General features: G+C 39.5%; 1 protein-coding gene across 1 annotated transcript in view; it reads right to left on the minus strand.

Moving 5' to 3' along the window:
- LOC131125136 (phospholipid-transporting ATPase ABCA1) overlaps nucleotides 1-22,925 on the minus strand; it is an 89,486-nt gene that overhangs the window by 40,808 nt on the left and 25,753 nt on the right. The window contains exons 12-21 of the mRNA XM_078795770.1: nucleotides 20,037-20,234; nucleotides 18,867-19,072; nucleotides 18,584-18,760; nucleotides 6,343-6,565; nucleotides 4,152-4,373; nucleotides 2,614-2,818; nucleotides 1,658-1,774; nucleotides 454-625; nucleotides 214-345; nucleotides 5-144 (exon numbers count right to left, since the gene is read on the minus strand). Coding sequence (XP_078651896.1) covers nucleotides 5-144; nucleotides 214-345; nucleotides 454-625; nucleotides 1,658-1,774; nucleotides 2,614-2,818; nucleotides 4,152-4,373; nucleotides 6,343-6,565; nucleotides 18,584-18,760; nucleotides 18,867-19,072; nucleotides 20,037-20,234 — 1,792 coding nt within the window. The remainder of the gene's footprint in view (nucleotides 1-4; nucleotides 145-213; nucleotides 346-453; nucleotides 626-1,657; nucleotides 1,775-2,613; nucleotides 2,819-4,151; nucleotides 4,374-6,342; nucleotides 6,566-18,583; nucleotides 18,761-18,866; nucleotides 19,073-20,036; nucleotides 20,235-22,925) is intronic.

Raw genomic sequence — 22,925 nt, forward strand, 5'->3', positions numbered from 1 at the left:
GCACCTGACAGGTTCTTGGCGAGGTCCTTGCGCTTGTGCGGCAGGCCGATTTCCTCGATCATTTGGTCCAGCTCCGCTTTCACCTCAGTGGCGCCACATCCCTTCAACCGGGCGTAGAAGTATATATGCTCTTCCACCGTTAGCCTGTAATTAGAGTGGAAAAAAGAGTGGACGTGGATGTCCACTCAAAGGTGGTTGACTGGATTAACTTACTCATTAAATAAGACGTTGTGTTGAGGACACATTCCCAAGTATTTGCGGATGGTGTCTACATCTGTGTGGATGTCGTAGCCGTTGATGAGGGCGGTACCAGATGTGGGCGGGAAGAGTCCCGTTAGGATGGACCTGTGCAGAAATTCTATATTCTTATGACGTGCAATCAAAATTTCATTGTATCTCTGTCTGTCTACCACTATTTTTGTGTGCATGCATGATGGATATATAATAACTTGCATCGTCGTGGTTTTTCCGGCGCCATTGTGGCCCAAGAAGGAAGTGATTTGGTTCTCGTAGAAGTCTACGCTCAGCCCGTCCACAGCCAACTTGTTTCCAGTCTTGTAGATTTTCACCAGGTTCCGCACCGACACCCCGGCTCTTAAATTGGGGTCGGCCTTTTCCAGATATTCTGTTAAAAAAAACAACAACAACCAGACAGAGACTTTGCATCAGATAAATGGTACCACGGACAGCGCAACCTTAAAAAAACAAACTGGTCATGTATGCATAAAGTTTTAAAAAGAGCTCTACTATATTCATTCATTTTCTACTGCTTATCCTCACTAGGGTCGCGGGGGTGCTGGAGCCTATCCCAGTACACCCTGGACTGGTCGCCAGCCAATCACAGGGCACATATATACAAACAACCATTCACACTCACATTCATACCTCTGGACAATTTGGAGTCGCCAATTAACCTAGCATGTTTTTGGAATGTGGGAGGAAACCGGAGTACCCGGAGAAAACCCACGCATGCAAAAGGAGAACATGCAAACTCCACACAGAGATGGCCGAGGGTGGAATTGAACCCCGGTCTCCTATTATTTATTATTTATTATTACACGGGAACCCAAGGATATGAATGTGAATTGTTGTCTATATGTGCCTTGCGACTGGCGACCAGTCCAGGGCATACCCGACAGCTGGGATAGGCTCCAGCATCCCCTTAGAGGACAAGCGGTCCAGAAAATGTATGGATGGATCTTCTAAGTAGAGCTTTAAAATGCAAAAAGAAGAAAGGGAGATATAATTTGTACTGTTGGCTCTTAAGGAATTGAGTAAGCAATTTTTTTTTACAGCCAACTGATCATTAAACTGAAATAGGATGTTGTTATTCACCACATCGATAACTACTTGCAGACGTCATTTCAGTTTCGGGACGCACGTCTGCTATTCATCTTTAAGCACTATTTTCCACAAGTATGTCCATTTTCTGAACACATTTGCATCACTATTAGTTTCTCTTTAATAATAAACGTGACCCCTCTTCAACATAAAGTGTAAAAACGCTAATTAGTGGTAACCCTGATTAGAAATGAGTGGAGATTAAAAATAGCCTGAATAGCCTAATTGGGAGTATTTCATCCAGCAACGTGTTTTTATCATCTGACGTGACGATGAGGAGTAAGATGGTGACACAATTCACTGTGTGTGTGTATACCATTATTCAATTTAGCATCCTTCTGCAGTTCATCATCAATGGAAGGCAAGGATGTCGTCCCGCACCAGTAAGATGCAGTGAAAGGGAAGTACCACGGCTTGGGGATCCCAAACTGGCCTGAGTACAAGAGTCACAAAAACACAAAATGATTGTGTTATTACTTCCATAGACAGGTACTACAGTGCTAAATATCACAGTGAGCAAACAGCTGTTAATTTATTTAATTTGCACATTTCCTGATGAAATACAGAGCAGAACACTGAGATGAGGGCTGCGGCAAATCTCTCCTCTCAATGCAATACATTGAAAGCCTGCTGTCTAAGTGCTTTGGGTGGAGGATGATGTGTGTGTGTGCTCGTTTTTTTGCTTGTCAGCATGTCGCCAATATAATGCTAACATTAATTATACTTTCTACTGCGTGTGTAATGTCTTGTGTAATGTGTAATGTGACACTGGACAATAAACGTCATAGCATAGCCTCCTTCTTGTGGACCCAATAGATGTCTTGTGACGTCCCTACTAGCTATTTTAATCATTGGTAGTTTAATAATAAAATAAAATTAATGACGATGCTAGTTTTTATCATGCTAACAGTCAGAAAAACGGAACCGTACGGTATTTAGAAACAAAATTTATCGAGTTTACAAGGGATAAACTTTGTATATTACCATGACAATCAATGGTTCCAGGCTAAAGCTATTGATGCCAGAGTGTCCGATCGCTCTGCAATCAAACTCATTGCCGTTTGACTTTTCTGGTATCTTTAGTTGATCCATTTTGCCTGCATGTCACTGACAGTGGCGGAAGTTCGTCTTTAGCATTTAGCAGTTAGCAGTTAGCTTCTGGTCTTTGGGATCCAAAAGCAACTTTTTACCACAGTGATATTTTATCTTAATTGCGGTTGTCAGAAGGGCAAACTAGAAGTACGCCAAAGTATGTCAAAAGTAAAAACAAACCTGGGAAGACATTCTCAATATACCACGTTAGTGTCCAATAGAGGACGGCGTCCAAGAGCATCATGGCGATGGACACTATGAAGGTGTAGCGTTCCCCATCCTCGGGACTCTGTCCCACATTGGACCACTGGATGCCGACACCTTGCTCCTCGTACTTGGAGAAGTTCTCACATCCGAAGCCGAAAGCCACGCAGGACAATAAACTCTACAACAATAAGTCGCTGTTAGCATCTTGTTTCATGCCCGTATTGCATTCAAGGAACAGCCATAAAATATGATTAAATGCTTTAGCATATGGATTGAAAACAAGTCATAAATCCAAGATGGAGGAAACATTAGCAGGCTATCACTCTGAATTGCCATCTGCTAGCATCACGCCTCATTTCCTCGCAGCATTGGTACTCAGGAAGAAACATTTCCTGAGGCTTCCCAGATTAACCATCATGGATACTGGCTGTCTCCGGGTTGTGGATGGAGGCGCTGGATTAGTACCTTCAATTGGCTCGAATATTGACAGCTTTTTACACAATCTTATTTGCTTTCTTTCAGTTAAAATGTTTCAAAGTTGTCTTTGTTCCTCATTAAAATACACATTATTATTATTGATATTATTATTAATACTATTTACAGTTTTTTTTATTATTTTTATGATTATTTTACTGAATTCTATATTATTGACATGTATTATTGCTATTATATTTGCATCTATTTTATGATTTTTTTCCTGTATGATATACTTATGTTAAAATGATTGATTAAAATGTTTACATTTTGCATTTAATATACTGTAGTTTACAGTAATACACGTTATTTTCATGCAATGTTATGCATGATTTTGAATTTATTTGTATTTGTTTGTTTATGTATGTATGTATGTATATATAACATTTTTATGTATTTTCATGTATTTGATCTTAACTATCATAATCATGTTTATATACAGTATTTGTATTTAAATACATTTAATTGTGTTTTAAAATGTATTTAATTGTATATTTTTATTTCATTTTTAGTTAGATTTATTATATAATTAATTTACTGTTGTGTAATTATTTTTTTAGATTAGGGAGACTTTAGAATCCAATCTTTTGAACTCCTGTAATGTAGGAAATGTATTAAACTCATTAAACCTATTGAAAAAATGGCATTTAATTCATTTAATTACATTAGATTATTTTAACATTTTTAAAATATGTATTATATTGTATATACATAGTTTTTCTATTTGTATAATCCTGTATTTAATTTTAAAGTTATAATATAATGTTCTGAACTCCTGTTTCAATGCCAGTGATGATAAACAGCCATAGCGAAGATTTGTAAGAAAAATAACGACTCATGGTCATGAAACACAAACCTTGGCGACAGGACTAATTGCCAAAGCAGTACGTCTTTGCCTGTGGAAAGGACATCTTGGGGACAAACGACCACTGTAGCGTCATAAAAGGTCACACGTTGAAAGGGCTGCACGTTGATCAGTGGTTTGTCTCCCACTGCCAAACGCCTTAAAGCTACCATCCTAGAATCTGATAACTTACCGCGGCAACCTTAACCCCAAAAGTGAGGACGTCCCTCCAGGCATAGCAGAGGACGTGCGGCAGGTAGAGGACAAAGTAGATGAGACCGCCGCACGCCGCCGCCAGGTTGGCCTTGGAGAAGAAGACGCTGATGAAGAAGCACTGGGTGATGGTGGAAAAGCAGAATACCAGTAGGAAGACGAAGATGACGCTGGGGTCGCTATACTGGAGTATTTTACCGTACTGTGAAGAAAAAAGACAAAGTTCAGAGTAGAGAAGACAGCAGGACTTAATTCATTATTATTATTTTCAGGCAAACAGGATTAGGACTGATTATGGTTTACATTGGTTTAGAGGAGGACCATACCCTTAACTGTGGAGAGTTATCACTGCCAAACACTGGACAATAACGGTGGTGGTAGTTTGTTTTTACCCTATTCCAGAGTGATGGAAGCATCACACCTCCATAGTACCAATTGGTTAGAACTCTCCAAAATGAAAGCTACCACCCTTAGTCAGACATGAGAGACACAAAACTGCAGTGGGTCACTGGTTTTGCTCTTTATTTTAGCCTGTTGCAAAGTGAGAGGACCATCAGGGTAGATTTCTCATTCATTCATTTTCTACCGCTTTTCACAGGGCACATATAGACAAACAACCATTCACACTCACATTCATACCTATGGACAATTTGGAGTTGCCAATTAACCTAGCATGTTTTTGGAATGTGGGAGGAAACCGGAGCACCCGGAGAAAACCCACGCATGCACGGGGAGGAAAAAAACAACAACAACCAGACAGAGACTTTGCATCAGATAATGGTACCATGGACAGCGCAATCTTAAAAACAAACTGGTCATGTATGCATAAAGTTTTAAAAAGATCTCTACTATATTCATTCATTTTCTACCGCTTATCCTCACTAGGGTCGCGGGGGTGCTGGAGCCTATCCCAGCTGTCTTCGGGCGAGAGGCGGGGTACACCCTGGACTGGTCGCCAGCCAATCACAGGGCACATATAGACAACCATTCATACTCACATTCAAACCTATGGACAATTAACCTAGCACGGGGAGAACATGCAAACTCCACACAGAGATGGCCGAGGGTGGAATTGAACCCTGGTCTCCTAGCTGTGAGGTCTGCGCACTAACCACTTGTCCGCCATGCCGCAGTAAAAAGAACTGCTCAGAAAAAAAACTGCTTATAACTGGATGATTATCACAGTGGGGCGTTGGTTTTAACCGATGATGGGTGAATCAGAATAAGGAAACCACGAGATGACATCATAACATTAGGAGAGGAAAACATTAGGGCTACAAATCTGAGGGTACTTTATGGTACTATATGATTCACAATAGCTGAAAACCAAACAAATGCCATAGTTCATATTTTGCAGCATTATTCAACAATAGAACCTAGGGCTGTCAAATGATTAAAATGTTTAATCAGATTAATCATGGTTTTCAAATGAATTAATCATGATTAATCACCATGTCTCACTGTGTCTGAAATATGCCCATTGAAATATTCATTCATTCATTAATTCATTTTCTACCGTTTTTCCTCACGAGGGTCGCAGGGGGTGCTGGAGCCTATCCCAGCTGTCTTTGGGCGAGAGGCATTGGTCGCCATTGAAATATTCATTCATTCATTTTCGACCGCTTTTTCCTCACAAGGGGGTGCTGAAGCCTATCCCAGCTGTCTTAGGGCGAGAGGCGGGGTACACCCTGGACTGGTCGCCAGCCAATCACAGGGCACATATAGACAAACAACCATTCACACTCACATTCATACCTATGGATAATTTGGAGTCGCCAATTAACCTAGCATGTTTTTGGAAACCGGAGTACCCGGAGAAAACCTGCAAACTCCACACAGAGATGCCTGAGGGTGGAATTGAACCCCGGTCTCCTAGCTGCGAGGTCTGCGCGCTAACCACTCGACCGCCGTGCCGGCCATTGAAATAATGTTAAGACTAAATGCTCCAAAATGAAAACAAAGACTAAAAACTGCAGTGGTTTGTTGGTTTTACCCTGTTCCACAACAATGGGATCAATAATAAACAGGACCCAACCTTTGCATCCACACTGGTTCATTGGTTTTAGCCTGTTCCACAGTAATGGAAGGCTCAGTGTCGGGAAAATAGTTCAAAACTCCCAAAAATTAAAGATAGGATTCTCCTCAAATCATCTGTCAATCAACAGGATCACCTTGAGTATAAGCGCAAGGAGCAGAGAGCTGAATGCCAACGGTACCCCACCGGACACAGTCCAGCTCAGCCAATAGATGGCACTCCTCAGGCCCATGATCCGCACAGTCTCCTTGAGTCGGGCTTCCTTCTCAGCCACGATACTCTTAATGATCATGGCCGCTGAGTAAATCCAGGCTAGCGTCATGTACAAGGGGAGGGAGCGCGCCAAAGCTCGTAGGAACCTGGAGGATGGGGGGGAAGGGAGCCATACGAAAATTATCTTTGTGGACATGGCTATGTTCTTCCATGTGAGGTCAATGATGTACAGTTCACAACAACTGGACCAGGTTTTATTCTTTTGGAAATTCTGAGCAACCACATTTTGGACAAAAATTTTATGCAATATGGAATTATCGATTTTGGTACCTTTTGCTAATTTTTTCCGGAAAAAAAATATCAGTTTTTTTGTGTCACATTTGTCTTCATGTAACCATAGGAGCAAAACATCGGAATTGTACCAAAACTGTCTAGCATTAAAAAAAAACATAGGTCACATATGAGATACATATTTACCATAACTGTAGTTATGATTTCCAGTCAAAAGAAAATAAAAAAAACTTGCATCAAGAAGGATTCAGCTAATTTGTGGAATAAAATTTTAAATTTAATTTTAATTTTAATTCAGCTAATTTGGGGAATAAAATTAAAATTAAATTTAATTAATTTTAATTCAGCTAATTTGTGGAATAAAATTAAAATTAAAATTAATTTTAATTAATTTTAATTTAGCTAATTTGTGGATTAAAATTAAAATTAAAATTAAAATTAAAATTAAAATTAAAATTAAAATTAAAATTAAAATTAAAATTAAAATTAAAATTAAAATTAAAATTAAGCCACGTGAACCGTGTCTATTTTTGGTATGTAGGGCACCTCTATATTTAAACCATCTATAGTTTCAATTTACCAGTTTTTAAACTTCACCACTGTGTGTAATGAATATCTTATTCCATTCATTCTTTATTTGTGGCATTTATTCTAATGGCTGGTGACTTCTGTTTTACAGGACGCAATGAGAGTTAATATCACAGCCACTCAGTAAAAGTATAATATTCCTGTCAGTTTTATGTGTCCTTTTTTCCACCCAATATACACAATTAAATCATCAATCAAGAAAAGACCAAACGATTCATTTTATCATACACTTCAATAATGTTTGCCATCACAACCGTGGAATTTCCCTTTCAACTACGACCAACCATTTCAAAAGAAGATCCTTGTAAAGACCTCTGCAGCTTCTGGTATTTTCACATGCCATATACTATAGTACTTGTAGCCGTGGCTAATTTGCAATGCTCGTCCGTATGAATAGGATAGAATGTAATAGAATCTAACCTACCAGAGATGCCTTGGACTGCAAAATACTGCTTCATGTTTTGTACCCTTGAATTAAAAGCGACGTTTCAACTCAGCACTTGTTATTCCGAGCTGTGTTCTGATTTGTAATTAATAGAGATCCTGTTTGTTGTGAGACACTTCTTCCACACTGCAAAGTCCTTATCTGGCTTTTGTCCATCCATATTATAAAAACCAGCCCACACTTCGACTATGCTGGCACATCTTTCGGTTAAAGCTCAATGCTTGAATGGGACTGTTGGTTTTCTTCTTTTGTGACTTCGGCCCAATTTTTCACTACTTTTGTGAGGAGCATCCCTGGATGACATGTAAAATCGTGAATTGACTCACTGAGGAGGAACGGTGAAAGAAGTTTATAGCGGCTGGAGCGATACAATGCGCGACTAGAGCTTATCAACACTCCATTCAAAGTTTAATATTGCAATATTTAAATATATCCTGGCACTCTTAATTGGAATTTTGCCTTTTCAAACTAAGTTTTAGTTTTGATTTACCGTCGGTGCATCGTGCAGCACAAACGTTCAATTTACCTGTGCAAAACAGCACAAAAACATGACACCACTTTGGTTCAATTCAGAGCATGTTAGGGGCTGGGTGACCTTTGGTTGACTCATGTAATAACTGTAATAATACTGTATTAACTCTGTAATAACTCATAAAAACGCATCAATTTTTTTTCATTTTACCTCCACAAAACAGCACAAACGAGCACAAACAAATGGCACCAGTTTGGTTCAATTCAGAGTATGTTGGGGGGGCTGGCTGACCTTTGGTGGACATATGTAATAAACTGTAGTAACACTGTATTAACTCTGTAATAACTCAAAAACAAATGCATCAATTTTTTCATTTTACTTGCATAAAACAGCACAAACCGAGCACAAAAAAACGACACTACTTTGGTTCAATTCAGAGCATGTTAGGGGGCTAGGTGACCTTTGGTTGACTCATGTAATAACTGTAATAATACTGTATTAACTCTAATAACTCATAAAAACGCATCAATTTTTTTTACATTTTACCTCCACAAAACAGCACAAACAAGCACAAACAAATGGCACCAGTTTGTTTCAATTCCAAACATGTTGGGGGGGGGGCTGGCTGACCTTTGGTGGACATATGTAATAAACTGTAGTAACACTGTATTAACTCTGTAATAACTAAAACAAATCATCAATTTTTTTTCATTTTACCTGCACAAAACAGCACAAATGAGCACAAACAAATGGCACCAGTATGGTTCAATTCCAAGCATTTTGGGGCAGGGGGGGCTGGTTGACCTTTGGTGGACATATGTAATAAACTGTAGTAACACTGTATTAACTCTGTAATAACTCAAAAACAAATGCATCAATTTTTTTCATTTTACCTGCACAAAATAGCACAAACCGAGCACAACAAAAAAAAACAATATTTTAGTTCAATTCGGAGCATGGTGGAGGGAGGGGGGGTAGGCTGACCTTTGGTCGACCTATGTTATAAATTGTAATAACTCAAAAACAAAAGCAGCACAAATGTTCATTTTACCTGCACAAAACAGCACAAACGTAGCACAAACTAATGAGACTATTTGACCAGAGTTTTGAGTGAGGTAGGGGGGCCAACTGAACCAGGTGTGGAAAACTAATTTTATGATTTGGGGGTAGGTAGGGGTTTGGCCTCTTAATGGTACTATGACCTTTGTGAACTATTATATTCTATTTGCAGTTTTTATTTTCCTTGGGTGATTTTTCTTTTTTAATTAACCGTGGTTGCGTTAAGGGTATCTACCATGACCTATATCTAAATTGGGCCACATGGGAGCCAAATGAATTACTTCAGTTATTACACCATAAGGCCATATTTGTAGGTTATAAAAATGTTTTTTTTTTAATTTACCAGGAATTTTTTTCCTTACTTTGAATTAAAAAAAAAACAAAACAAGAAAATATGTTGAGGGTATTCGACTCAGTCAGGGTTGGTCAAGTCCCCACTTGTGTCCCAGTAGCAGTCCGCGGATAAGCAAATAGGTCTTTACAAAACCAACTGCAGAGTACTTGAAAAAGACACCATGTCCCCACTTAATCCCAACATTCTTATGCTAATTATTGCTTATTGCTTGATTGCCGTTGAATATCATTAATGCGGTGTTAAATTAGCATTTAGAACCTGCCGTGCTGGCCTGTGATAAATAGTATTGCATTCCTCTCCTTCCCTACATGTAAACAGGATTTATCGTTATTAATGTTTACAAATTGCAAACACATTAAGCCAACGGGAGGCCCAGCTGTTCAAGTCGGGAGTGTTTTTTTTTATTTACCAAATGTAATTACAGCTGGAAAAATTGATAATGTGAGCAAGCCATGCTAGCAACGGTGATCACAGATAATTTGATATATCAAGTACAATCATTGGATTGTAGTCTGATTGGTGATGATTAGACAGCCATATGAGGTTAGCGCTGGGCGACTAGACTATTGCTGTTCTACTGACCTTAACCATGACACTAATGAGAGCGCACGGCACAGCGAGCAGCACAATGTTCTCAGTGAACCTGGCAAGCCACAGGGCGCTGTTTCGGACGCCGACGGCACGCAGGACCTCTTTGAGCCGCAGCTCCTTCTCCAGCACTAGGCCTTTGATGGTCATGCATGTGGTGTACATGAAGGCCAGAACCAGGAACATGGGGAGGACTCCTCCAATAGCTTGGATGAAGCTGGTTGCACAGGGAAAATATCATTTTCAATTTTAAGTCATCATGTGTGGAATACTTTCTTTTCCTAGCCATTTGGCTGGATCGAAAAAAATGTCAAATTTGATATTCAAAACATTTTGGTTCCTTAATTTAGCCTAAAATCGCATTGTGACACAAACAGTGGCACAGTTTTTCAAATACGTCAAATACTCTTTAGTATTTAGTCGAGTATTTTCAAACTTTAATGTTTAAATATTAAATATGTTTTATAGTAAGAGGTCGGTCATTTTGACTTGCATTCATAACAAGTGTGTGCACACCTCATATACATAATACAAATACAAAATGTATTAATACTCCCATTTCTATCAAATAATTTAAGCTTTTCATATTCCCATTTTGGGCGGCATGGTGGTCGAGTGGTTAGCGCGCAGACCTCACAGCTAGGAGACCAGGGTTCAATTCCACCCTCAGCCATCTCTGTGTGGAGTTTGCATGTTCTCCCCGTGCATGCGTGGGTTTTCTCCGGGTACTCCGGTTTCCTCCCACATTCCAAAAACATGCTAGGTTAATTGGCGACTCCAAATTGTCCATAGGTATGAATGTGAGTGTGAATGGTTGTTTGTCTATATATGTGCCCTGTGATTGGCTGGCGACCAGTCCAGGGTGTACCCTGCCTCTCGCCCGAAGACAGGTTTGATCATTTCTTTTAATGAATATGTATTTTCCTGCATTTATAAAACATATAAATCAACTCACTGTAATTATTATTATTATTATTAGATTATTATTATAATTATTATTAGAACTACTCTGATTATTATAATTATTATATTAATGGTAATTATTATATTAATTATATATAATATTATTGTTATATTTGCATATTTTACATAATAATAATATAATAATTAGTATTTTAATTTTATTGTAATTATTATACTATTTTATTATTTTTAAAATATTTAAATATAAATATAAAATAATAAATAATAATAGCAGATTGCATGACAATTTTACAGATACAATAATACCAGGTGGACTGTTACGTGTAAAATATATAGTCTGCCCCCCTCCCCCGTAAATTTTGTCATATCAATGCGAGTCAAAAAGTTTGCCCACCCCTGGTCTAGAAACAGTACCACTGAGGAAAAGATAGGAAGCAGAACAGGAGGTAGAGATGAGGATGCTGAGGTTCTCATCGGGAGTGACCAGGATGGATAGGATCGGGAACAAATGCATCAGGAGGACATTACATGTTAGAGGCCTTGGAGATAAAGTCAGAGAGGCTGCCAGGTAGGAGGTGTAGAGGAAGAACAAAGAGGAGGTGCGGAAGACAGGGTGGGATGTAGGAGGTTGATTTGCATAAACGTTTCAAGATGCGTGAAGAATAACACCCTTCATTTTTTGAGTTGTCGATATTGGGTTAAAAAAAATTGTCTTCCCATTTTTGACCAATCATTGCAGTGCCTCTACCTGAAAAAAAATCACCAGCGAGTCTTCATAAAGTTTGCGAGTTGGTCCAGCATTGTCTGACTGGACACTGTACCGACACAATAAGACAGCATCTTCATAATGCCACCAAAATGCCATGTCAATAATCCTGCCAATGACTCACATAAAAGTGCTACATTGGCTTTATTATGGAGGCACTGACTCAGTCGATGTGTCTCGTTAAATAAAGAAAATAAACTAAAAATGCAAATACTTCTGAAGAACATTTTACTGACTGTTAGATCTTAAGTAGTTTCTCAGTAGATCTTCAAAATGCAAAAAGACCAAATGGGAGTGAGACAAAAAAATTATTGCACTGATGAAAAGTTTAAGACTACTGACTTAAAAAGCCTAAATCTTGTCAAAAATATGTGTCAAAGATTTTTTTTCCTCTTTTAAAACGCTGTTGGATTGTTGTGCTGCATAAGCAATGCTTCTCATGGCGTATCATTGAGGTTGGACACCAGTGGCTTAAGGTATGGCTTTAGGTAAAACAGTTGGGGTTCAATCATGTGGTCAAGGTTCAAAAGGCATCGAGATTCAATTGCTGTTTTAATTGATGAGCCGATTCAAGAAACAACACAAGCAGTTGATGCAATTGATGCTAAATGATTATCGTCAACATTTTTTGAGAACAAATAAATCACCGATGTTAGGATAATAAGTAACAAAAATAACAATAATGTTAATAATAAAAAAATAATAATGCAAAATTTCATTTAATACGTCATCTTTCACTAAAATTGTGGGTTTGTTGTTTGTGAAATGTATTTTCTCTCAAGCAATCCGTAGTGTCTGTAAAACATTTGGAGTATTTTTGAAATGCTGCCTTTTCAACAGAGAAGCATTTCTTTTTCAATGTCGCAAAGTACACTCTCTGTGAAGGTACACTTATTGTTTGTATTTACTTTACCAATCAAACTATGGAATGGATCGAGTAAGGAACTCAAACAATGCACAACGATGAGCCAATTCAAGAAACAATACAAGCAGTTGATGTCTGCTAAATACAAGGATGAAGAGTCTTGAACCAGTCATGATGTGCTATATATATCACTATATTGACACTTACTATGGTACCCATTATGGCATTGGATGCTCATATCACCTTGTACAAGGTGCATTATTAAAAAAAAAAAAACAAAAAGCAGGAAGTGAACAAATGTAACAGTTACTGAAGAATCATGATTTTATAAGAAACCTTATTGGATAAACTTCACCATGCCAAAAAAATATTATGAACTAAATGTACAACCTAATTATCCCAAATAAAAATGTGTTAAAATGAATTATTTGATAAAAATCATAAAACTCAAACGAGGAACAAGAATAATCCTCGGATTGTAAAAAAAAAAACAAAAATTAAAAAAAAAAACCTTAAACTGTATTATTGAAAGCAGGAAGTGAACAAATGTAACAGTTACTGATTGTAAAAGTACCAGATGGAGGGGTAGGATTTAATAAGCTTTGCTTCTTCCTACTCCTTTTGGACATGTGGAACTGTGAACTGATTATGGGATGCATTCAATTATAATCTGATGCATGTTCAAATGAAATAAAACTATTACCAATTAGAAATTAAAATGTTGTAAGATATTTTAGTGATCAGACAAGACAGAATAGCCGACAAGACAATAATATACCTTCCCATGATTTGAAATGCATGTGGATGTTAGGACGGCACATGATGTATCTTAGCGCTAACATTGCTATGCAGGCTGCAAGAGAAAGGTGTTGAATACTAATGCTGACGTCTGTGTAACGGTTGACGGAACGCTAGAGACTTAACTCCTTGTGCAGGATCAGTCAAGCGCGCCGTGTCTGACACCGACAACCTTGCCACCAGATGCTCCTGCATTATACATTGCCGGATCGATCAAAGGTGCTTAAGTAAGAGAACTCCGCGGCGGGAAGGTGTCTCCAAGCTCGCGTACATTTGGCACAACCTGACCTATATTTGGGGAGACTGAAAGACTGTTTCCCGTCGTCTGTCTTATATACTGTTGAGCTACATTCAGCGTCATTATGAGCCTCACAATGCAAAGGCAGTCTCTTATTCATATGCAAATTTTTTTGTGATTACATGCAAAGAGGAAGGTGGAAGAAATGAAGTGGCTTTGACAGCACATTCAATTAACGAATTGCACATTTAACGTGTGATTTGAACCAATAAATGGACAAATAACGCTGTTACAAACATTCACTTTCTATAGTGAAAATATATTCATCCAGTAAGGACTGTGTCCCCAAAAATCACAACCTCAGTTTTCTGTTCATTTAAGGTCAGAAAAATGATTTACAGCCAGGTTTTTAAATGATGGGGGCAGTTTTTAAGGCCACAAAGGAATCAGTTTTGCATTGTAGGAGTAGTTATAGTTGGACATCATCTTGAATTGTGGTGGTTTTTAAAAATTGAACCAAATAGCAAAACCAGACAGGACTTAAAGTAGAACCTTGGGGCACCCCATATGACATCATTCATTCATTCATTCATTTTCTACCACTTTTTCCTCACAAGGGTCGTTGGGGTGCTGGAGCCTATCCCAGCTGTCTTTGGGCGGGGTACACCCTGGACTGGTCGCCAGCCAATCACAGGGCACATATAGACAAACAACCATTCACACTCACAATGGACAATTTGGAGTCGCCAATTAACCTAGCATGTTTTTGGAATGTGGGAAGAAAACCGGAGTACTCGGAGAAAACCCACGCATGCACGGGGAGAACATGCAAACTCAGAGGGTGGAATTGAACCTGGGTCGCCGAGCTGTGAGCTCTGCGCACTAACCACTATACCGCCGTGCCGCCCTAGTGAAAATACATAATTATTAATCAAAAACAAGAACAAGTAAGGACTAAACTTTAATAGATAATGCTAACCGCTAGGCCGCATTATTTTGTTTTCAATACTCAGATTTTCCCGACATGATTTCCCTCATTTTTACACAGTGAAAAAATGTCGTCCAGCAGACAGTGTGGACGTTAGAGACCTAGTTATTGACGGAGATCACAGCCCAGGGATCCCAACAAGAGATGCGGTGATTGGCAAGCGTGAGGTGACGCGCGGGCCACTGATAAAGGATGTGTTTATGTGCTATTGGCGGGCATGTGGAGGGGAAGTCAGAATGTATCCTGTAGCATCATCTTAGGAAGACAGCAGGAGAGAAATGAAAATAATGCTTTGGTTATCTCGAGTGCAAAATGCCACCAGGGAGGTTAATAGTGGTTGGTGGGTGGGGGGCGACGGGTGGGGGGTGAGGTGTGGGGTGGTGGGGGGGGTAACCTGTGGTTGATTGTGGCGCACAAACAATATAATAAAGTAAAAATGGCAACACTATAAAGACTCGACTCCATACAGTCATATTGAACAATATCTTTTTATCATAGATGAGCCCACTTCTGTTGAAAATGGGATATGCTGGAGCCTATCCCAGCTGTCTTTGGACGAGAGGCGGACTGGACTGGTTGAGGTGCCATTCACATTTTTAACTTACCTTTATGCAACAAACAATGGATCCTCACTTTTTCTATTGTTGTTCGGGGTCATTTTCTTTTTCAAAGATGTAAAAAAGTGAAAAATGAAGATGTTTCTAACATGAAATCATTCTTGTGTGGTCCTAAATATAATACTAAATATCATACAAGTCATTATTCCTAACTAAAATGGCAAAATTGGCATAAAAAAACGCATTGATTCTAGTATGGGTCATTTTTGACCCACTTCCAGTCAGTCGTGCATCTAAGGGTTAATTAGATTGTATATCGTGATTGATGTAAATTATATTTTAGATGATTTACATAAATGGCTTATGACTATAAATATATTTCGGTAAACCAAATTATATTGTGTTGTATATATGTATTTATATATTGATATTGTAAGTATCATCCTTCTGTGACGATATTTAATTTTTAAAATAGGCATATTTTTTTAAGTTGAGCTCCAAGTTGTAGCATTTTTGTCGGAATTTATTCCAACTAAAACAATGCATTTTTTTAAGTACTAAAACTTAGCACAGAGCAGGTAAATTACCAGCAAAGGACCATCATGCCTTACTGTTTCTCTTACGCGATGCGTTTCATCCCATCTTCCTTTGTCTCGCTTCAGTTATTAATGAATGAAATAGCAATTTTTAGAGCTTAATAATTTATCGGATCAGGAAGTAAATGGTGGCGGGACTTGAAGGGTATTGCCACACTTTTATGGCTTTCATTTATCCTCTGTAATTATTTATCAATCATTTTTGCACGCAGGACTACTTTTTTTTGTCTGTGCTCTAGCATGCAATGTTGTTGTACGTCTGTGGCTTTATTATTACTTTTTGGTCTTATTTGTAGTCCATGTGTCCCCCACTCCAAGATGGCACTATCATGTAATATTGTTGTTTCTGTGTGTGTGTGTGTGTGTGCCTTTTTTATGGTAGGATACTGGAAGATGAAAGATATTGAAAAAGAGATCTGTATGCTCTTGAAGTGGCACTGATTACTTCACGTCTGGTAATTATCTTCCTTTTTGATGGCATCGATGGGATTTGTCTTTATTAATGGAAGTACTATAACACCAACAGGGATCGACTCCCATGAAATCTTAGTGAGAGAAAGATATTCAAAGAGATAAGCAGCCTAATCTATGCCAGAATTGTCACATAGGGAATTTTTGACTCACATTTTTTGCAGTGCAGCCTGAAAAAAAATCAAACCGATCCTGTCATATAGAGGATCTTTGATTAGAGGGGTTTGATTAACTCCACTTGCACCTTTTACGAAAAGGTGGTCTAAGCTTACTGGTGGTGAACCATGGCTAAACGACACCACTTGTGCACTGAAGCGAGGGTGTCGCCGAGCGGAAAGAAAGTGGAAAAATGACAAGTTGAAAGTCTCTCAGGGGACATTTAACAGAATGCTTATCAAATCATCAGAAAGCTGTCACGGCTGTAAAGACTCAATACCCTGTGCTTCCAACCTTGTGTCCAATAACAGTCATAGACCTGGGGTTCTTTTTAATGTTTTAAATAGGATTATAAATTCATCTGAATCTAATGGAGTGGTTCCCTCTGTGTCATTATGTGAAAAGTATTGTTATTTTCTATTGACAAAATTTCCACCTGATCTGTAACCATTTATTGCACAGCGCCAGAACTGTCTGATGGACTCAAAGACTTTAAGCCCCTACTACTGGCTAAGCCGTCTAAGATAGTCCAAAGTGTAAGACCCACCAATTGGTCTTCCTGTGGTCAAAGATGTGTTTCATCCAGTTGGGTCTTTCGCATGAAAGTTAATAAATACTTCCATCACTTCTGGTTGTGTTCCAAGTGCATTCAAACAATCCTAAGAAAGCACAACCTAGACCCATTTGTCCTGTGAAATTACAGACCCATTTTTTAACCCCCATTCTTGTCAAAAGTGTTAGAAAAAGTGGCCTACGCCTAGCTGGAATCTCATACAACATTGCTTAAAAATGTCAATCTACTTTTAAAAATCCTGTCATAGAGGAACTGCACTTTAATTTTTTTTTTCAATGACTTTTCAATGGTTTTATTAACAGACCGCTAGTTCAGCTATGCTGGTGCTTTTAGGTTTGACAGCAGCCTTTGACACAGTTGACCACAATATATATATTCTGTCCAGCCCAGAGACATGTATTGCACTTTAAATTGTACTTAAAGGGGACCTATTATGCTCATTTGCGGCACTTTGTATTGAGTTGTGGACTCCTGTAGAGCAGCTACACACAATAGCCCGTACGGTTTCTAGATCTTGCAGATTTTGCACTTATTTCTGTGTTTCCATGGTTTCCTGCTTTTGTTTAATTTACTCCAGCCCAGCCCTCCTCTCGGTACTCACACTCTGCTGTGATTGGTCACAAATATGTCACCAAAACTTCATTCAGGGCTCACTTCCAAATGTGCAGACCACATTATCTGATGCTTTGTAACAACATTACAACATTGTAACAAGTTTTATAGGTCAGAAAAGTGGGAAAACCATAATAGGTCCTTCCCCATAGACTTCCGCTTTTGGCTATGGGGTGCCCCAAGGTTCTACTTTAGATCCTGTCTGGTTTTGCTATTTGGTTAAATTTTTAAAAACCACCACAATTCAAGATGATGTCCAACGATAACTACTCCTACAATGCAAAACTGATTCCTTTGTGGCCTTAAAAAACTGCCCCCATCATTTAAAAACCTGGCTGTAAATCATTTTTTTGACCTGAAATGAACAGAAAACTGAGGTTGTGATTTTTGGGGACACAGTCCTTACTGGTGTCAACAATGCTATAGGGGCCCCCGTGTTAAAAATCTTGGTGTTTTTATTGACAGCTCTTTTACACTTGACAACCAAATCAGTTCAGTGATAAAAAAAAAATTCTTTCAGCTCAGGATTCTTACTAAATTGACTAACTTACCTACGCATAAACCAATTAGAAAGGGTCTTACATATGCTCATTTCCTCACGTCTGGACTATTGGTCTTGACTAAGCAAAATATATCCCCCATGAATAAGGACTCAGTGGTTGCACATAACGATGGCAGGGATGTTCTCACTGGCAATCTTAATCAGGGAAGATTTTTTTGCAGGATAAGCAGCATCTTCGATGCCATGGATATCACAAAGACAATCTTATTGGAGGGTTTTTGCAGGAATAAAAATATAAAAAAAAAACGTTTGTACTCACGTGTCATCTACATAGCAAGGGTATGGCATTTGCTGAGCAAAAACACCAAGTGACCGTGTCTTGGACGTGTGTGCTCTTATGATGCCTTGGTCCACCATATCCTGCAGATAGGCAAAGCCCCCCCAGATGTAGCGCAGATCATTAAAAGAGTTGTCTCGGGCGCCGGGAGACCATGACCTTATGAAATAAAAAAATGTGGACATGCTGTTGCTATCGTCGGTCGGTGCCTTCTTAAACCAAGTCAAACCAAACACGTGGAGGTAAAGTTGCTTTTTTTACGTACCGTTCTTTCAGTTTGTTGGTTCGCTCCAGCTCGTCGATGTCCATCCGGATTGTGTACCTGACATGAGGAGGCGGCTTGTCGGAGTCGGACTCCATGTTCTGAAAAACCACCCCGGCCCAGAAAGTGTCATTCTTGAGGAATTCCAAGGCTTTGCTCACCAGGTGGGATTCACTCGGCACCGCCTCGAACTTGTTCAAGTCCAAGCACTGCAAAGGAAAAAAAATTAATGATTAAATTAGTCTAAAATGACACAAAAAAGGACACTTTTCTATTTAGCATTTATGTTAAGATTTCAAATTGGATGACTGGCTTTCATTCATTCATTCATTTTCTACTGCTGGAGCCTATCCCAGCTGTCTTTGGGCGAGAGGCAGGCTACACCCTGGACCGGTGGCCAGCCAATCACAGGGCACATATAGACAAACAACCATTCACACTCACATTCATACTTATGGACAATTTGGAGTCGCTAATTAACCTAGCATGTTTTTGGAATGTGGGAGGAAACCGGAGTACCCGGAGAAAACCCACGCATGCACGGGGAGAACAAGCAAACTCCACACCTGGAATTGAACCCTGGTCTCCCAGCTGTGAGGTCTGCGCACTAACCACTCAACCGCTGTGCCGCCGACTGGCTTTCAATTGTAGCAAAATTTCTCACCTTTTTAAAAATTCAAACTAGAAATACAAAATATTAACGATGTAAATAATACTTTGGCAGCAGTTGTCGGGATTCTAACATTTTTTTTCTCTTTACAGACCAATTATTTTGTTGCTGTTGTATATTATTACTATTTCTTCTCTATTTTCTTTGCCTGTTAAATGAAAGTAAGCTAAACACAACCAGCTGTTGCTGTTTATTGTAATATGTTTTAAAACTGTATATTTTCTTAGTTTGATTACATCAAAACGATATCTTGCAAATATTCGGGCTGTGATTTTGTGTGTGTGGACACACTTTTTATCATCAGCCTTGTAGAGCAAGTGTGCTGCAGATCAATAACATCAACCGGGAGCGTTAGCGAGGCCTCTAACAAAGTGATTATTAGTGAAGCAACAAAACGATCTGTTCCACGAACACAAAAGGCGGTTCGATAAGACATTTTTGCTTTTCCCAGCAAAGGAACACAGAGTTTTGATAAAAAAAAAAACAATAAACTTCATACATACACCCAAGAAGTCGGAGAGAAACTGTAACGTCTGGGTGGTTGCATTGTAAAAGTCTCGCCAGTCGTACGGCGGCATATCTGCAGGTCGACCCTCCGGGGGGCCATTATAGAGGAAGTTGGCGATAAGCGCCGACGTCAAGCCCGTGCCATTCAGATGTCGGTCGAGCGCTGCTGCAAACATCGGATTGGCCAGCAGCTTCTGTAACGACATTGATTTGGACCATTAACAACAATTAATCACACAAACTCCCATTGAGAAACCATTGATACTGGAAGCACTTGAGTGGGGAAAAAAACTACCAGTCACAATTAAGAGGATACTCATCTTCTGCAAAAAAGGGGGGGGGCAGATCTGGATGACAGCCAAGTTAAAAATCAACATATTTTGAAAAGAAGAAATATTTTGAAACTCTGCTGCATGCATAAGTGTGAACATTTGTCAAAACATGCACCCCCCCCCCCCCACTCTCCTGCTTGTGCTGTTATTTTATCTGACCAATACACCACATGTTTGTGCTGTTAATGAACTCCATTCGTCGGTTGACTTGAATTTTCTCACACGGCTCAACAAACCACTGTAACTTTTGGGTGTTTTGGTGTTTTGGTACACACCCATAGGGGACTTTTATCAATATTAGACAATGGAGATTGTGAAAAGGCAGGATGGAACGGGTGGAGAAAAGTGTCAGACGTGATGATGTGTGATAGAAGAGTTTCAGCTAAAATGAAAGGAAAGGTATACAAAACTGTAGTGAGACCAGCCATGTTGTTTGGTCTAGAGACAGTGGCACTGAGGAAAAGACAGGAAGCAGAACTGGGGATAGCAGTGAGGTTCCCATTGGGAGTGACCAGGATGGATAGGATCAGGAACAAGTACATTACATGTTAGAGGCCTTGGAGATAAAGTGAGAGAGGCCAGACTGAGACGGTTTGGACATGTCCAGAGGAGAGATAGTGAATATATTGGTAGAAGGATGCTGCCAGGTAGGAGGCGCAGAAGAAGACCAAAGAGGAGGTTTATGGATGTAGTGAAGGAGGACATGAGGGTAGTTGGTGTGAGAGAGACAGGGTAGGATGGAAGCGATTGATTTGCTATGGCAACCCCAGAAGGGAAAAGCTGAATTACAAAACATGGCCGCCATTGGTTATTTGTCTAATGACTAAATATACAAGTTTGAGGATATGTAAAGATATGCTAGCATATCTTCCAAAAAAGTATTTTGATGCTACAGATTATAGCGATTTTGGACTAGAACGCCTCTATTTAGAGCCGCTTTCTCAGTTTTTTTTACAAAATGCCGTCGTCATAATCACCAGCCCATCAACGATAAAACATGTCTGTGACCTTGAACAACTGCCTGGTGATGACGAGCTACGTGGTTTCGAGGTAGAGAAAGCGAGGAGAGAAGAGAGAGGCTGCGGGGAAGAAAATGAAGACAAAGGAGGCTAGCGAGGCCCCATTTGTGTAAAGGTTAGCGCTAGGGTAATGAATACCCCGCCTGTTCGGAGCTTCTCCTCTCCAGCTGCCTATAAGCTCATTTGGAGTGACACTAGAGTAATGTCAGTGTCAAGGAAATACTGCAAGAGAGAGAGAGAGGGAGGGAGACGATAGAGGTGGAGGCAAAGTGTCCATGTCCTCTACTTCTATAGATAATCCTTTCTGCCAGGATGAAAATTATCCTCTACTTATCCCTAATTACTTCCTTGCCTCTCTTTCCATACTGAACAGACTCTCTTTTGCAGTGTGTGTACATCATCCATAAGTGATTCTTTATAATTGGACCGGTCTGCGTTTTTGTCCTCAAGACCAGGGGTACCCAACCACGAGTCGGGTCAGGGCCGAACCAGGCCATGGAAAACTTTCAAAGGCAATGGTAAAAATGAATGTATGTCAATACGCATATATTTGGGAAATATGCGCTTTACCTTTTTTTTTTTGTTCGCAAATGCTGACGCTGTGAATGAATGCATAAAGGTGTTCAATTCCCTGCTCGGGTATCTCTGTGTGGAGTTTGCATGTTCTTCCCGGGTTTTCTGCGGGTACTCCGGTATCCTCCCACATTCCAAAAACATGCTAGGTTAATTTGCGACTCCAAAATTGTCCATAGGTATGAATGTGAGTGTGAATGGTTGTTTGTCTATATGTGCCCTGTGATTGGCTGGCCACCAGGGTGTACCCCGCCTACTAGGCATTGCTGCAAGTCGATCGCCTTTAGTGACTCATTATTTTTGTTGTCATTTGTCACCTACGTATGTGGTGCTTTTTTGTATCCTGCACTAAGTATTTGATTAAGTATTGATTGTAATGCTACTGTTCAATTCCCTGCTCGGGTACTCGTGTCCGGGTACTCCGGTTTCCTCCCACATTCCAAAAACATGCTAGGTTAATTGGCGACTCCAAAATTGTCCATAGGTATGAATGTGAGTGTGAATGGTTGTTTGTCTATATGTGAGCTGTGATTGGCTGGCGACCAGTCCAGGGTGTACCCCGCCTTCCGCCCGAAGACAGCTGGGATAGGCTCCAGCATAATCCCATGACAGTTGTGAGAATAAGCGGTAGAAAACAAATGAATGAAAAGAACTCTGTAATACAGAGTCTCCCTCTCAATGGTAAAAATGAATGTATGTCAATACGCATATATTAGGAAATATGCGCTTTACCTCTTTTTTGTTCGCAAATGCTGACGCTGTGAATGAATGCATAAAGGTATGCTGTGACGACTGCTTGCGTTCGTATTCTCCAGTTCATTTCCGTCATCCTCCCTTCATATTATGATGCTTTCACAACATCCTTGATCATCTTAAGAAGACCCTTGTTTACATTGTGTTTATCTATAATATCGACATAGCATAGCATAGCAAATTCACCCCCTTCGTTCCGCCAACTTTG

This window comes from Doryrhamphus excisus, linkage group LG2 (assembly GCF_037039965.1).
Source record: "Doryrhamphus excisus strain RoL-2023G ecotype Guam linkage group LG2, RoL_Dexc_Guam_v1.1, whole genome shotgun sequence".
Classification (NCBI taxonomy): domain Eukaryota; kingdom Metazoa; phylum Chordata; class Actinopteri; order Syngnathiformes; family Syngnathidae; genus Doryrhamphus; species Doryrhamphus excisus.